Source organism: Prunus dulcis, chromosome 8 (genome assembly GCF_902201215.1).
Source record: "Prunus dulcis chromosome 8, ALMONDv2, whole genome shotgun sequence".
In the NCBI taxonomy this organism is placed as follows: Eukaryota; Viridiplantae; Streptophyta; class Magnoliopsida; order Rosales; family Rosaceae; genus Prunus; species Prunus dulcis.
In genome coordinates this window covers 696,703-713,991 of record NC_047657.1, presented here as the reverse complement: position 1 = coordinate 713,991, position 17,289 = coordinate 696,703, and the positions used below count along the sequence as shown (strand labels likewise).

Sequence of the window (17,289 nt, the reverse complement as noted above, 5' to 3'; positions counted from 1 at the left end):
GGTCTTCGGCAAGCGTCCCTGCTCGGTGCTGAAGACCTGGTGCGCATAGGTGGAGCGGACATAATGTTTGATGGAGTTGTTGGAGGTGCCAGCCAGGGTAGGGCCTCCGCTGATCGTGGAGATCATGTTGATTTGTCTTTGGTGAGGGTTAGGCGGGGCTGGTATGTTGTGGACATAGTTGTCTAGCTTTCCTTCCCGGATGAGCCCTTCAATTATGTTGCGCAACGCAACACAAGACTCGGTGTCATGGCCGCTGAATTGATGAAAGCGGCAGAAGACCCCCGTGTTTGGCATAGGCTTGTTGGATGGTCTCCGGGGGGTGGCTTGGGGATGATGGGGGCTTCACGCACCAGGACGTTCTCATAGGTGGTGTTGAGGGTCGTAAAAACCTCGAACCTGGGCCTGGGTGTGAAGGGAAGAGGGGTCCGATCACCAGTCTTAGGAGGGTTGCCTCCGCTAGAGTGGTGGTGGTTGCCATGTCTGCCACGTTTGTTATTGCCGAAGGGATGCTGGTAGCTATCCTTCCGTTTATGTTGTTGGTTGTCCTGGGCACTCGGGGCAGGGGTAGAATGCTGAGGTGGGGCTGGGGCGGGTGCTGAAGCAGGTGGAGGATCGGCGAAAGTGTTGCGCGCCAGGTTGGCTGGGCCACGCTTGGAATTGAAGTATTCAGCCTTAGCATGGATCGCCGCCTGCTTCATCAGCTCTGTATATGTGTTCCAACTATTGCTATGAACCAGGTAGCGGAAGTTGGACTCGCGGAGGCCGCTCTTAAAAGCGCCGAAGGCAGCGCGATCGTCAGTGTCTGGGCAGCGGGAGTATTCATGACTGAACCGAGCTGCGTACTCTCGAAGAGGTTCGTCCTCAGCCTGCCGAAGCATGTACAAGTCGTCGGCAGAGTATAGGCGATCAGTCTGGATCATAAAATGATCCAGGAACGTCTGCTTCAGACTATCGAAAGAGTTGATGGTGCGGGGGGGAAGCCTATAGAACCAATTCAGGGCCGCGCCGCTGAGGGTGGAAGGGAAGAGGAGGCACATGCCTTCATCAGTGAGGCCTTTGCACCCAAGGGCAGACTGGAAAGAGTGGATGTGGGTGAGAGGGTCCTCCGTGCCAGTGTAGAAAGCGATGCGGAGTGGCTGGATATCTTTCTCCTGGTGGTAGTGGAGGATACGCTCAGTAAGGGGCCCTGGCCGTGGTTTTGCCCAGAGGGGTTGATGGCTGCGATGTTGCTCGCTCTCCAGGCGTCGGACCTTTTCGAAGAGAAGCCTCATAGCCGGGTCGGCATGAGGAAGAGTTTCAAGTGCCAAAGGCCCGGGGGTGGGATAGACAGGGGCTGGGGAATGTTCCCAATCTTCCAGCGTCTCAGTGTGGCGGGTTGGCCAGTTCTCTGAATTATAGAATTCCCAACTATCTGAGTCCCCGACACCTTCTCCGTTAGGTACGCGGACGGGGGCTGGCGATGGGCCCAGGTGTGCCACCCGTGGGTCCTCGAGGTGGACAGGGATAGGGATCGGCCTTGGCTGACGATCCGAGATGCGATCCCGGCAATCTTGGTAGATTCTGACTGGCTCATGGGGCCGGTCCTTCGGTGGGGGAACGCAAAAGGGTCGTGACGGGGGTTGCGCCGGATGAAGGTGGTCTTTTCCCTTGCGGAGCCTAGATTGGGCCGGGGAGCTGTGGCTGGAATGTGCTGGCTGATTCGGCTGAGTATGCCCAACGTTCTGGGTCAGGTCTTGTTGGGCATCCTGGGCGCGAGTCCTCTCTTGGTTCCGCTTTAGAGCACGATAGTCATGCTCTAGCTCAGCATTCCGGCAATGAAGATGCTCGTATTTCTCCGACATCTTAGTAATACTGTCGCGGAGGCACTCCACTTCTGCCTGGAGAGTGGCATCTCCCGGAGATTTCCTTCGGGAAGTCCCCTCGTGGGGGGTATGGTGCTGGGTATCGCGGCTATCCTCGGTCGGCATAGCAGAATGTGGGGTGAAGAAGAGGCGACGGGGCCTGAGGGGTGAAGGAGCCAGCTGGGATGATAGAGAAAGAAGGGATTCAAGTGTCGAATTCCCACAGACGGCGCCAAACTGTTGATGCTCAAAATGGCCCGGCCAATATTGAGTCCAACTTAGTGATTAGATGTGCTGGGTCTTCAGCAGGGAAGAGAGCTGAGGCCCTTGGTGAAATAGGTTGGTGAGAAACCTGCAGAAGATAAAGTGGGAGAAGCAATCGTTAAGCTTCGGACACCGGTGTGGTGCCGGCCGAAGGCTCTCCGATGCCTAAGTCAGTTACAGGTAGTAATTCTGGCAGAGTAACAGTAAAAGTGGGAGAATAGTTCTGCTTTTTACCTGGGTATTGTTCCCTATTTATAGGGAAGTGAAAGTGGGAGCTTTGCACAAAGTTCCAATGTGGGACTTTTTGCAAGCCGTTGTGGTGGCGACACGTGTCCTGGAGATTAGGTTTGGCATTTGGGAGCTTCGGCAGGTGTCTGGCACCTCGGAAGTGTGTCTTCCTTCGGCATGGGAGAAAGCGTGGCTGCCTTAGTACTAGTCGCTTTGATGCTGGGTCTGCTCGGTTCATTATGGTGTAAACAAAATATATTGAATGGTTCTACTACTAATAACATCGAGATATTTTGAGATAAAACTCCACACTTACTGGACTTTGTAAGTGATTAAGTTTGAGACAATATCTACTACTATTAGTAATGGGTCTCTGACCCATCTCTTTGAATTTAACAATATGTAAGTAAATTTAATCCAAACTCACTTCAAATGAACTATAAAATTAAATTCATTAAACCTCAGTTCAATAAATTTAACTATTGAACTGAACTGTTTAGTCATCATTGCTGATACTCTAGTTCCTTCGGAACCGAATGTAAATACGTCTTGCGATGGCTCAATCTCAGCCGTTATTGAGCACAAGGCTGTGTCGGCTGATTATGCATGCACGGTTGAGATTGCATCATGACGCAATCACAGTGGGGTACCTTTTTGATAAGGTGGCCCCAAGGCCCACGTTCTCATTAGTTTGGTCAATTTCATCGCAAAAGTGACTTTGCACATGGACTGCAATGGAATCAGATTTTATTTTGTCAATTTATTGAGCTCTTTAAAAGTTTTTCAAAAAATATTATTTGTGCCACATTTATTAATTACACCTCTAATACAAATAGATTCGGCAGAAAATAGACTCAATGATGGATCACATTTTGCACATTAACTTTTGTTCTATTTCTAAGGGTCGAAACAAGAAAATTATTACTTTCACAATTTTAGAATCATATTTAACTTTTAAAATTTTCTTTTACTTTCATTTGGTTGGGAAAAAGAAAGATATTGAAATGAATTTATCTTTTTTTATTTTTCTAAAAAAAATAGAAAAAATTATGGTAGATCACCGCCCTTCTATCTTTGAATCTGCTTGCTTGGACTTCATTGGCTCATTGGTTTACAACTTAACCTTAGCTGGAGTGGAGACTGCAGATTCCATAAAAAAGGTTATTGAAATAGAAGCAGATCTCTCTCTCTTTCTCTCTCACAGAGAGATATTTTTCATTCTTTAATAAATGCAATGCAATATGCAAATTTATGCTAAATACATTGATATCTCGAAATGAAAGAGTAGTGGGAGCATTATAAAGACCCACTGACCGACCCAACCAAGCTCTCTTCAAGGAGGAGGCAATTAGTACTATGGAGTAAGCAAGAGGAGGACCCGACACTTCTCTCAGCCACTGAGCCAAGTAAGAAAAATCTCACTCTCTGTCTCAGATACTCTACCCCTTGTCATTATTTGATCAGATCTTCGTTTTCTTGCACGACCGAAGTACTCTTTTGTTTAATGAATCAATGCCAAGAGACCTCCAAGTTTCTAATATTCCCAGCATCAGCATGTACTTGTTTCAGTTCTCTTTTATTTTCCTGCACTTTCGCACCAACCAAACAGTGCATTGTTCTTATTATTGAGCCCCCACTCTCGTTTTCTGTTTGTTGGGTTTATTGCGTTATGAAATGGGTTATAATCACTTTTTGTAAAAATATGTTTTTGAGGATATTCTTGTTGCGTTATGGAATTCAACAGAAAAAAAGTTGATCTTTTACTCTGAAATTTCTTTGTTCTTTGTTAATTGATCTATCTGCTTTCTTTGGAACAAAGTTGAGCTCTCTTCACCCTATTCTATGATCCAATTTGCTATTACTTGTCAATCTACTTGAGGAAAAGGTATCACCTTCGTTATGGCCAGAGAAAAACTATCAGAGCCGTAATTTGACATGATACACACTACCACTCTTACTCTTGTATATCAAAATTAGCAAGGATGCCCTTTTTCATATATATTCTTTTAGCAGTGCAAGGCCTGTCGGTTCCTTTATTCATTCAAAAACAGTTTTTTTATATTACTCTTTTTGCGTTTGTGATTAAAATCATTAAGATAAAAATAATTGTAAAATTATGTTGCCACATGAAGGTTTAAACACTTTTTCCTTAACAATTTCCAGAAAACAAGCTTGAAGATACAAACATAATGGATAGCTGAGTTTTTTTTTGTTATTGCCCTTGTCAGGTGTGTTTATTATTTGGGATATCAATTTTCACCTCATAAAGATGGCTGTGGGGAAGTATTCTCGAGTTGACGGAAGGAGGTCACTGAATTGTTGTTCGACGACCAGTCTAGTTGTATTTGTTGCATTTTGCTTAGTTGGGGTCTGGATGTTAATGTCAACGGTTGTTCCAATTCAGAATCAAGACTCATCATCTGAGGAGACCGTAAATGAGGTAAAACGGCAAACGACAACTGATAAAGATTCCAAGCAATTCGAAGACAGTTCAGGTGAATTACCAGAAACTGTAATAAAAAGGGATGACAATGGCAATGATTTACAGAGTGAAAGCCATTTGGATATTAAGAATGCTCAGAATGTTGCAGAGGATGTTTCTGTAAATACAACTGAAGAAAAACAGGAAGAATTGGTTTCAAAGGAGGAATCTGAAGTGAAGACTGAGCCAGAAAGTGAGAATGGTGTTGAGGGAAATCAGCAAGAGAAGCTTGTAGAGGAGAAATCTGATGAGAAACTTGAGACTGAAGAGCAAACAAAGACACAGGCTGAAAATGATGGGGATGGGAAAACAAATGATCATGAAGCTAGTTCAGGAGATGGGGAGTCCAATTCAGAAGCTGGAAATGCATCTGACTTCCAAGAAGGGGAGAAAAAATTGGAGGGAGACGAGACTTCTGATGGAATAAAGCAGGAAGATGAAGTGACTATTCAGACTGAGAAGGGAAATGTTGAGAAATATCAAGACATTAATTCAGAAGAAAGTGATAGTAATAACATAGAAAGCCAGGAAACTACAGCTGAAAATGAGCAAGGGTCAACTGAAGTTGTGGAGTTGCAGAATGAGAAAGAAACACAACAATCTTCCTTATCTGAACATAAGAGTGGGCATGAGTGGAAGTGGAAACTCTGTGATGTCACTGCTGGGCCAGACTACATCCCTTGTCTTGACAATTGGGGTTCTATCAGGAAGCTTCCAAGTACAATGCACTATGAACATCGAGAGAGGCACTGCCCTGATGAAGCCCCGACCTGTCTTGTTCCTCTTCCAGAAGGATATAAACGGTCCATTCAGTGGCCTACAAGCAGGGAAAAGGTATATCAGCTGTCTAGTAAAATAATAACAATTACCTCTTTTTAATCCTTGCAATTGAAATATGTTCTTGGTGCATGATGCAGATATGGTACCACAATGTTCCTCACACCAAGCTCGCAGTAGTTAAAGGGCACCAAAATTGGGTTAAAGTTACCGGTGAATACCTCACATTTCCTGGTGGTGGAACTCAGTTTAAGAATGGTGCTCTTCATTACATTGATTTTATCCAAAAAGTAAGTCCTATTGTTATATCATCTTATTTTCCAGATCCTGTCATACATTGGTTTGCCGAAATATATTTTCAGAAATTTTATGGGAAGGGAATATCATTTCTGATTCCACTCACAGCACCAAGTAATAGTTATATTGCGGTAGGGCGATAAGGATATTACATTGTGCATGACACATAATGTGTCATACCAATTGATCAGTGATTCAGGATGCACCTGTGTTCATTCAAACTTGTTCCTATTAATGTTTGTGTTGTAGGCATAGGGACAGTTTTGAGGGTTTGGTTAATGGCTTTTTGCTGAATGTGAATTATTTTATCCCTTTTTTTTTCCTGTATGCAGGACTGGGATTGTGTCTATGTGATTCTGTGTGGGTGTGCTCTAGTCCTTTATACAATTTTGAAATTATATTTTCTTATACAATTACCAAATAGTGGGTTTGAATTATGGGATGCAGTTCCATCTGATTTCATCTCTTCATTCGTGCAACTTGTCCATTTCATTGTATTCATTTTGCCATGCTTCATGTGAAGTCCTGTTCTTTTGGAAGCAATATATTCGTATGACCTTGATTATATTTGTCTAAAAATATTCAATTGTGCCTCACTTGATCTTATATGTTTATTTTCTTTTGTGGTTCCTTTTGTAAGAAAACTCTAGTATTTAGCATTATTATCTTACTGGTCCGGAGTTTTAGTCTAATTATTAAAAAAAGCATTATTTTTTGGTGAAACTTTTGTGTTTTTTTTTCCGATGCTAAAAATGTATATTTCATTTTTGCTATGCAGTCTCTTCCTGATATTGCATGGGGTAAAAGAAGCCGTGTGATATTAGATGTTGGGTGTGGTGTAGCCAGCTTCGGAGGTTTTCTATTTGATAGAGATGTTCTTGCTATGTCATTTGCCCCCAAGGATGAGCACGAAGCCCAAGTACAATTTGCACTAGAACGGGGAATCCCTGCCATATCAGCTGTTATGGGTACCAAAAGACTACCCTTTCCAAGTTCTGTGTATGATCTTGTCCACTGTGCACGCTGTAGAGTCCCTTGGCATATTGAAGGTAATGTTTGCAATTTATTTATTTATTTTCTTAGTCCGCATTGTTCTGGAGATATAATTCGAGTTACATTGCAGGTGGTAAACTTCTCCTGGAGCTTAATCGTGTCTTGCGACCTGGTGGTTACTTTGTCTGGTCTGCTACTCCTGTTTACCAAAAGCTTCCTGAAGATGTTGGCATTTGGAAAGGTAGAATACTTCCTTTTTCTTTTTTCCTTTTTCCCTTCCCTCTGAAGCGAGTTGTATGTTTTGGTTGATCCTATCTAACATATTCTCACTCTCATGGTAATTATTGGCAGCGATGTCTAAATTAACAAAGTCAATGTGCTGGGATCTGTTGGTGATTAAAAAGGACAGACTTAATGGAGTGGCTGCTGCCATATATAGAAAACCTTCTACCAATGAGTGCTACAATGAAAGAGCACGCAATGACCCTCCTCTATGCAGTGAATCTGATGATCCAAATACTAGCTGGTACTTTACCTTTTTGTCCAAATATTGTAGTATTGGCGTTTCTCTGTGTTTGTTATTGGTGGCCGCTAGTATGGAAATTGGAAGTGACATCAAAGAAAGATAAAAAATATTCAGAAAAAGTTTTTGTATGGACATTTTTAATACAATGATAATTTGTATAGTGCCAAAAATAAATACTAGATTACCTAATGTGTACGTTTGCTACTCGATATGATGCATTGGTAAAATAAAATGATTTTGGATCTCAATAACATTTGCCATGTCAGATTTTAGAAGAATGCTGATATTTTTCTTTTTCTTCTGTTGTCTGTATAGTAATGTTTGGTAACTAATATAAATTCGCTATGATGACGACTACTTATAGGTATCAATATTTATTTCTTAAATGGTGCTATAAATATAATTTAATAATGTACTAACTTTTTAAAGTAATGTGTGGCATATCAGGTTATTCACATGAATCAGTTTCCTTTATGGCTAACGTGCATTGAAGATTTTAAATTTCTTTTAGGCATCAGGTTATATGTTAGTCTTGTTATACGTATATAACCAATTTGCTCTAAGCTAAGCAATTGTGACTCATATGTCGCTTACTAGGACCATATTTGGAGTGTCTTTTCGGCAATAAGTTTTTGTTTTCAAACCTGAATTTTTATGAAGTTTTACGTTTTGGGTTTTGTGTATCCCTTGAAAATTCATTAGCAATGTGAAGGATTTTGCAGTCTGAAAAACAAAAGGATTTTGTAGTGCAGAAAATTCTCCAATGTCGTGAACTTGAGATGCATAAATATCATTCCAAATCTTTAAGTTGTACTTGCCCTTTTGAGAGTGACTAACATGTTGAACTGAAAGAGCTTTGATTGATAGCATCTTCCCTTTTCATAATTTCTGAGTTGTTAAATAAAATCTAGGTCATAAGTTTTCATATGAACAGAAATAAATAGAAATTGATGCCACTATAGTTTTCAAGTCCGCCTTTATTCTAAGTTGGCCTGCTAAACATTGTCAAATGTGGCTCAGAAAATACTTCACATCTTTGAATACCTATATGTAGTTAAAAGTTCCTTTATAGTATTCCCCATGAGTTAAATTTCCAACACTGTTAAGTGTTCCATTTTATTTCTGCATCATCAGGAATGTTTCACTAGAGGCATGCATGCACAAAGTGCCGGAGGATGTCTTAAACCGTGGGTCTCAGTGGCCTCCAAAATGGCCATTAAGGTTGGAAAAACCACCATACTGGTTAAAGTCTCAGCTTGATGTTGATGGAAAATCTGCCCCAGAGGATTTCATTTCTGACTACAAGCATTGGAAAAAAGTTGTTTCCGAGACATATTTGAATGGGATGGGAATCAACTGGTCTTCTGTTAGGAATGTCATGGACATGAGAGCTGTATACGGAGGGTAAGCAATTTTTAATCTTTTAATTTCTTTTTCCCATCACTACCTTAAATCACCCAGGTCACCCTCTTTCTGCTATTCCACACCCCCTCTTCTTTTCTGTTGCTTTGATTGAAATTATTGTTTCCATATATACCTAATGACTACTGCCGATTACAAAAGGTTTAGTTTAGTATTGGTAATACTTTATATTTTGAACGTCTTAGGGGCTGAAGGTGAAAAATATTGATGGCCTTAGATGGAACACATGGTCGAAAAGTTCAGATCAGTACGAATTGCATGTCATATTCTTTCCAGAAAATAATGATCCCCTTTTCAGCTTCGTTTTGTTATTCTTATTTCTCTTGTGCAAATGTTTCTTTTTTCCAGTGTAGTAAAGAATTTTGAAATCTTTCACATAAGTCTGACTTTTTTTGGCAATGCTTTTAGGTTTGCTGCAGCACTAAAAGACTTGAAAGTATGGGTTATGAATGTAGTCCCAGTTGACTCCCGTGACACACTCCCGATAATTTTTGAGCGTGGTTTAACTGGGATATATCATGATTGGTGTGAGTCGTTCAGTACCTACCCCAGAACTTATGATCTTCTACATGCAGATCATCTATTCTCCGTCCTGAAAAAAAGGTATGTAATGAAGCATTTTCCTATGATTATTTATAAAAACACATTTACTGCTGTTTTAATCACAACAAAGACCTCCAAACGTGTCGTCTGATACAATGCGTTTATGGTATTCTGGCTACAGATGCAACTTAGTGGCAGTGATTGCCGAAGTTGATAGGATACTTAGGCCAGAAGGGAAGCTAATCATATGGGACAATGCTGAAACCTTAAACGAGGTTGAGAGCATGGCTAAATCTCTGCAGTGGGACATCCGATTTACGTATTCGAAAGACAATGAGGGTTTGCTATGCATTCAGAAGACATTTTGGCGTCCTGCAGAGAAAGAAACAATTTTGTCAGCAATTGCCTAAATGTTTCGATCTGTGTCTTTGACTGGGTAAAGGCTTAGTCAATGCTGGAAGTATAGTCTGTTCAAGTGTTCTTTTGTTCGCTTAGGCACTAAATTATAAGGACTATACATGAAGTAATACGTTAATATGTAAAGTTCGCATAATTGATTATTCTTTCAGACGCCCGATAAAGTTCTCGTCTCATTTTCTAGTTGCTAAGGGAACTTATGCCCCTTCAATGGAGGGATTGGGCTTAGAATTTTTGTATCTTAATGTTCTGAGTATAAATGGCAGTCAACCACTCAAACGCATTTTATTGTAGTCTTTTGGTATGTTACTGCTCTTTTCTTACTCTACTACCAAAAGTGCATCTCCATGCTGGGAGAGGTTAATTAGTAGGTGGTGTTATGAAATTGTGTTGGCATTTTCCACGACCTTCGTATAGGTTCGGAGTTATGGCAACTAAAAAACCTAATTTATATCTAGGTGTGTTTGAGTTTGTCTTTGGTCGTGCAAAGCATTATGAACATATAGTGTTATATTGGACTTCTTTGTATCCGCATTACTTATTTTCTTATTTGCGTTTCCCTTTTGTATGAGAAAAAATTTGGTTGCAACGAGAATAACACTATTTTGCTGTCCCAATTAATAATGATTTGTCACGTAAAAAAGTTATCATGAATGTCACAATATTATTAGCCAAAAATAGCATTCCCGTTTCATGCAAATGTTTCTCCTTTTGCACACCGGTTTTGCACACCGGTTTTGAGAGCAGATAAGTAGCTATAACCCAGAGACAAATATCCAACAAAAATCAGGGCGGAGGAAAAAAATGATTTGGAAATTAGTTAGTTAGACCAAATTAAATTAGTGAGCAGTAAGACATGTGCAGTAGTTTGAGTGAGAATGGACCCTACCACTTTGAGATAGAGTACAGTGTCCATCTCCTTCCAACTCCTCTTGTCTCGAATGGGCCTGCATGCATAGATTAAAACATTATCTTTCACCCGACATTCTTCCAACTTTTACGATTTTATAATTCTCACACACATGCGCTGCAAATTTATTTTGTATAGGGACTGCTTCTCTGCAATGGCATCACCCTATATAGGCCTACAAATTTCTTAGCATTTAAGAAAGAAAAAAAAAATCGTAATTCATATTCTCAGTTGTCATTCTACGCTCATTACATATATATATATATATATATATATATATATATATTGATTTTATACAGTCCTGATCTCTTGGACCTCTGTAGTCCAAGAGATTTATGGTCATTCACCGTTAGATGTAAATTCAACGGTTCACTCATTTATGACTTGAATCGGGTAATAATCATTTATGTCATATTGCATTTATATATATCATTTTAAACCATTGGATTAATATCCAACGGTGAGTGATCACAATCTCTTGAACTCCTGTGGTCCAAGAGATCGGGACTGTGATTTTATAATGACAAATTGGAAGTGTGAGCAGCCTTAGAAGTTCTTGTTTTAAATAGTGATTGATTTCAATTAATTTTTTTTTAATTTTTAATATAAAGCGATAATAAAAGAGGAGAAATCGACCCTAAGACTTAAGATGTACAGATAAATACTTTTAAACACTTAAATTACAAGCTCTTCAAATATTAAATTTTAGAGGAAGCCTCGACTATACCTTTTGACTTAAGTACGAGTAGTTTGATTAATGTTTTCCGTTGCTTGCTTGTCTGACTGAACTTCACTTTTCAACTAAGGTGCACCATTAACTAGGAAATTGTGCTTATCTAATCACAACCCTTTTCATAAAAATATACTAATATCTAACTGACACCATTGATAGCCATCACCTTTTTGTTGTAAAACTAATTTCTTTGTTGGCAAAATAGCATACAAAAGTATCAAGATGCTTCTTTTGAACTCTTTAAAAAATTTACTCATCAACTTTATATTAGCTAGGCTTGTTTGTTTGGCTGTGAGTAATCTAAGAAAATGAAAAGGAAACTCTCTCCCTCATGTTTGCATGATTGAAATTTAGTATGAACAATAATGCTATAATTGTATGTTGGGGTTCTCAACCATAGGCTTAAATGGCTTCAACAAATTACCTATATTTCCATGAATGATGCATAGCTCATTGAGTTTAATTAGTTTGATGAAGGTGTAACTGTCATTGCTTGCTTGACAACAAAGAAATTAATGAATTTAATTTGTTTAAAATTAACAAAGAAATTATCAGTAAGATAAACCAGATTTCTGTACCCAAACCAATGCATAATGCATCATACATCATGACAATGTGAAGATCTTGTTCTGGTTAGGTCACAAATTTTCCAAGTGGCATTACCAATTATACCACTTTGAACAACTCTGACAATAAGGATTTGTTACCAGACATAGAAGAATTAATTTTATATCCAACCAAAATGAGGGGTCCAATGAGAATGTTTTTTTTTTTTAAAGAACCCTCAAATTCCTCACTTTCTCACTCAAAGAGATTCTGCTTCTAGTACGCAATAGGAGCAACAACATGAGCTGCTTAAAGAGGTTTAGAATTATCAAATACCCTATTGTCTGCCATTGGCATACTTTCCTCAAACAATCAAGTTGGCAGTCTCCATACATTACTCAACCTGTCTGCTGCCACCAATGCTCTAAAGCTGCCATCTTAGGATGTTAAAGCAGCACAGTGCCTGTCAATTCCCAGAGTATTATTCAACATGTCAGGTTCTTGGAGGCACAAGTGCTTGCTCTTCACTCTTGTTGCTTTCATTGTTCTCTCAGAAGCATCAAGGTTGCCTAAGGACTGTTGGCAACAGATGCTGCCCAAGAAGCTACCAACTCCTTCCTCATCTCCCTCCAAAGGCACGAATTCGGCCACTAAATCTTCCTCCAAGGCCTTGGAAGCTCATAGAAAACTCCCCTCATCAGATGGAAAAGTCTAGCCACAGTGCTATGAAGAACTTTAGTTTCAATTCTATCTCTAGGTAACAGCCAGAAACGCAATCCGCAATGCTGCACCAATCAGAGGGAACCATACGCCGCTTTGAAATCAGTTATCAAATTGAGATATGCTGGTCTGATGAGGTGCTTATGAACAAAATTATATTTTTGTAGATTTCTTTTGACTTAGTCTGCAGTACAGTATGTTGTAAAGATCACAGAGTAGATTAATTTTTGGACAGGATGAATTAGCAATCATAATTTCGGGACAGTAGGATAATGCCTATGTATCTCTCTTAAATAATGTTCATCTTTGTACTTCTTCCTCGTTACGACTTGTGTAATCTGTATCTAATTTCCTCTCAAAATGACTTACTCAAACTAACATATTGCTTCCTTCACTTTCTTGGTGAAAACATCTTTATGAGTTAATAATTTTCTTGTATATATAAATTTCAGTTACTCAACTTGGGAATAAAACTAACACATATGAATTCTTTACTTGGTTGGTTTTGAGGTGCTAAATTAAAAATAACAGTAAATGAATTGAAATTTCTGGGGATGGGGGGGTGGCTAAATATTTACAGCTTCAAAGCTAGAAACGAATGTCTAGGCTAGTGTTGTGAAAAAATTATGCAGGCCTGAGCAGAAGTAGTAGCATATCTTTCATCAATTGAAACACAAAAGAAACAAAAAAGAATGCAATGCTCAAATCTTTTATCAATTGCTACTAAAGTGAGTCAATCTCCAACAATATTACAAGACATACAAACAGACAGTACTGAAAATGCAATCTATGAGCAGAGTGTCTTGGTATTACTTGATTCAAGCATTAACAAAACAAAATAAGATTTAGTGTTTGCAGCTTCACAACAGAAAGGGCTCTTCCTGGCGCAAACAGGATTGAATCTTCACCTCTCAGCCTAGATTCTGCAGAAAAAAAGAGCATTATGAAACCAGGATGGAAATCGGATGAAATTTCAATGCTTATATTATGCTAAAGAAACTAACTATTAAGGATTTAGTATTTGGTCCATGAATAAATTATATGGCTTCACCAAAATGTTAACTTGGAATAATTTCGAACAATTTCTATTAGAACAGTTCAAATTAGATGCCTTCTAGCAAGAAAAGACTTAACGTACCTTCATGTGGATGAATTATGATAAGCTCTTGTCAAGCATGTCAAACGATAAGTTGTAATGACGGTGATGTGTTTTACCATTGGATGATCCACACCTCCTTCTTGTATGGACTCTATAAGTTGCATTGAAACAGACAACAATTCAAGTGTTTCTAGCCTACTAAGGTATTCAAAACCCTGTGGCAATGCCTTTAACTCCATACATCTAACAAGTGTTAATAACCGGAGATTCCTCATCACCCCTTCTGCTATAGTTATCTTATTCAATAAGGGGAAATTAAACAACTCCAGAATAGTAAGCTTTGGAAAGCCTCTGTTGAAACACAGCTCATTACCAACATAGGCATTGACAAGTGCAAGACGTCCCAGACATGGCAATGCTTCAATATGAGGTAGTAAATCCTCCTCAAGTCTCGTCCAATAAAGACGCAGACATGTAAGGTTCTGGAGTGAAGAGAACCAAGGTGGTACCTTTTGCAGCTTGCTGGCAAAAATAAGCCTTCGAAGGTGTGGAGGAGGTGAAGATAATGCATTGATGTCAAGAAACTCCTCCTCGCCACTTACCCCTAAACCCAAGTACTGAAGTAGCTTCAACTTTTGAATTGAATCACATAGGTCCATTGCGTCTCTCTCTTTTACATTCGTAATGCCAAGCTTTGTAAGTTGAGTCATATTTCCAATGAGCCTTATAATGTTTCCTTCTGATTCAACAAATGACAAAACTTCCAATTTCTTCAGCTTACTAATATTCAATGGCACTCTTGTCCCACTGGCCATTCTGAAAGCCATATTCTTTCCAAAATGACTGAGCATAATTAGATGGCGCAGGTTTTGCAACTTGGAAATACCTCTAGGAAGTACCTCTATCTTAGTATTGAGGATGTTCAATGTCTGAAGGTTGCGGAGCAGTCCTATGGCTTTTGGAAGCTCCTTAATTTGAGTTCCCTTCAAACTTAAGTATCTTAAGTTGAATAAGTACACTAAATTATGTGGCAGCTTATCAATTTGGACATCCTCCAAATCTAAAACCCTCGACAATTTGAATCCAGAAGGCAATGACTTTGAGAAAGAAAATGAGAATATGCCAGTAACGAATACAAGAAAAGAACGAGGGCGTGACATACCAATGCAAGATTCAATTCCTCCTTGGGTTGTTTGGATTGACAAACGGCGGGCTCCAACGTCTTCCAGTACTTCTTTCCCATCATGTACAACAGAAAATTTTTCTTTCTCAGATGTTGACAGAGCAAGCTCTCGCATAAGGTCATGCATCTTACATGATTTTGGCCTACCGGTTTCATTCCTCTCTACAACTTGTAGCATGTTACGAAAAATGAGTTCCATAAGATAGCTATCTGCAACTTGTTCAGGTGTGACCCCTCTAGCATGTTCAACAAATCCTTCAGCTATCCATAACCTAATGAGCCTTTTCCTTCGAATCAAATAATCTTCTGGAAAAAGGGAACAATATAGAAAACAATGCTTCAAGCGATATGGCAAATCATTGAAACTAAGTAACAAGATGCTCTTCACAGGTTCTAACAAATGATGGCTTGTTAGATGCCAATTTAAGCCATTGTAGACTTTACTCCACTCCGCAGCTGATTTCTTGGAAGACATGAGACCACCTAAAGCTATGATAGCTAGAGGTAGGCCTTTACACTTTTCCATGAGTTCCCAAGCTAATTTTTCAAGCTCTGGTGGACAACAATTACCATCAAAGGTAGAGAATGATTTCCTGCTGAAAAGCTCCCAAGCGTAATTCTTTTCCAGGGGTTGCATACAGTGAACATGGCTTTCAACTCCAAAACAATGGAATGCTATGTCTTCTTTTCGAGTTGTAAGCATGATTCGACTTCCAAGCTGTCTATCTGGAAGTGATATCCTTATTTCTCTCCAAAGTTTGATATCCCACACGTCATCCAGTACTACTAGGTACCTTTTAGACTCCAGGTAGTTCACCAGAAGTTGTAGCAAGTCTCTGTAGCCCATGGATATCAGGTCTGCAGGGACATCTTCATTCCTTGTTTGGTGGAGTTCTTTGATCAAGCTCCGAAACAAGTCTTCAATCACATAAGTTCGGGAGACAGTGATCCAAGCATAAGAATCAAAATGTCTGTTTATAGTTTCGTTGGTGAAGGTCTTGGCAACTAGAGTTGTTTTCCCGGATCCTCCCATCCCGACCACGGAGACAACAGTTAGGTGTTGCTCTTCATTGAGCAGCCATGCAGTTAATGTTTGCTTCTTTCCATCAATCCCGACGAGTTCATCTTCGTTAATAAAGAGAGAAGACACTGCTTGGTTCTTGACCCATTTGCTAATATCATCCCAACTTGTTCCTACTACACCATCAAGAGCATATCTCTTATTTCTCTCTGGAATGGCCTTGATCATTTTAGTGATTTTGTGTAACTTGTTGGCAATTTTACGCCGATAGAAGAGATTCTTTGGAATATGAATGGTCCTGTGGAGCCACCTTGCAAATCGTCCCCTACTTTGCTGCTCATACGTATGATACATGAATTCATCGATGATATCTTCAACATCCTTATTTCTTTATTGACCCATCAATTTGTTTTTCGGGCCTTTTAGTTGGCCCATAAACAAAAGGTCCAAAAAACAAATTACCCATTAACTCTCAAAAGCCCAAAATATTTCATGGGTTGGTCCAAATAAATTATGTGGTTGATGGATTAATCCTTAATGGGCTCATTAAAATGCCCCTTTTAATTTTCTTTGGACATTAACAATAAAAATGGTACAAAACCATTCCAAAATTTCCCATGGGTCATCTACCCATGAAAATTCCAATGAGATTAAATTCAAATATCTTAAACACAAATTCTCAATTAAAGGGCCACACTCACCCATTAATTTCAAAATTTTCCCATAGGATACCTACCTATGAAAATCCCCAAATTATCTCAAATATACAAATTCTAAATTATTGGGCCATACATACCCATTAATTTCTAATTTTTCCCATAGGTCATCTACCTATGAAAATCTTCAAATCGTCTCAAAGACACCAACTCTAAATTATTGGGCCACACTTACCCATTAATTTCTAAATTCTTGGAACTACGCAGGTTTGATCCCATCAAGGGTACGTAGGCAGTCTAACATCCCAATAGACACAACCGCAACCAAATTTGATTCCCCAAATCAAATATCTACCATCAAACAAATCATTTCGAACTACGTTGGTTTGATCCCTTTAAAAGGGTACGTAGGCAATCTAGAGATTCAATCTAGATGCAACCATCCCAAACATATTTCCATATCGAATCCCTGGTTTATTCAGCTAAATTCACTCAAACTCCTCAATCAAACCCATTCAAATTCTTCGTTTTGTGATGAGTCATTTATTCATCATGAATCTTTGAACTACGAGTGGCTTGATTCCCGCAAAGGATACGTAGGCATCCTGAGGTTGGACTTGGGAGCAGCTGC

At 39.4% G+C, this 17,289-nt stretch overlaps 2 protein-coding genes across 2 annotated transcripts; one reads left to right on the top strand and one right to left on the bottom strand.

Moving 5' to 3' along the window:
• Positions 1-3,478: 3,478 nt before the first annotated feature.
• LOC117636818 (probable methyltransferase PMT24) lies at positions 3,479-10,261 on the top strand. Its single transcript, XM_034371496.1, has 9 exons — positions 3,479-3,739; positions 4,562-5,649; positions 5,733-5,882; positions 6,668-6,938; positions 7,013-7,123; positions 7,234-7,408; positions 8,543-8,812; positions 9,239-9,433; positions 9,555-10,261. Exons 2-9 carry the CDS (start codon positions 4,603-4,605, stop codon positions 9,781-9,783), a joined length of 2,448 nt encoding a protein of 815 aa, XP_034227387.1. The 5' UTR covers positions 3,479-3,739; positions 4,562-4,602; the 3' UTR covers positions 9,784-10,261.
• Positions 10,262-13,398: 3,137 nt separating this feature from the next.
• Positions 13,399-16,260, bottom strand: LOC117636385 (disease resistance protein RPM1-like). Its single transcript, XM_034370860.1, has 2 exons — positions 13,838-16,260; positions 13,399-13,622 (listed from the first exon to the last, which is right to left on the bottom strand). The coding sequence occupies exon 1, from the start codon at positions 16,228-16,230 to the stop codon at positions 13,840-13,842; it is 2,391 nt and encodes a 796-aa protein (XP_034226751.1). The 5' UTR covers positions 16,231-16,260; the 3' UTR covers positions 13,399-13,622; positions 13,838-13,839.
• Positions 16,261-17,289: the final 1,029 nt, after the last annotated feature.

What these genes read in the sequence shown, in the direction of transcription:
- LOC117636818 (XM_034371496.1), top strand. Translation starts at nt 4,603, where the DNA reads ATGGCTGTGGGGAAGTATTCTCGAGTTGACGGAAGGAGGTCACTGAAT. An exon ending in AGATGTTGGCATTTGGAAAG is followed by an intron (nt 7,124 to 7,233) that starts GTAGAATACTTC and finishes AATTATTGGCAG; the next exon opens with CGATGTCTAAATTAACAAAG. An exon ending in GATGATCCAAATACTAGCTG is followed by an intron (nt 7,409 to 8,542) that starts GTACTTTACCTT and finishes CTGCATCATCAG; the next exon opens with GAATGTTTCACTAGAGGCAT.
- LOC117636385 (XM_034370860.1), bottom strand. Translation starts at nt 16,230, where the DNA reads ATGATCAAGGCCATTCCAGAGAGAAATAAGAGATATGCTCTTGATGGT.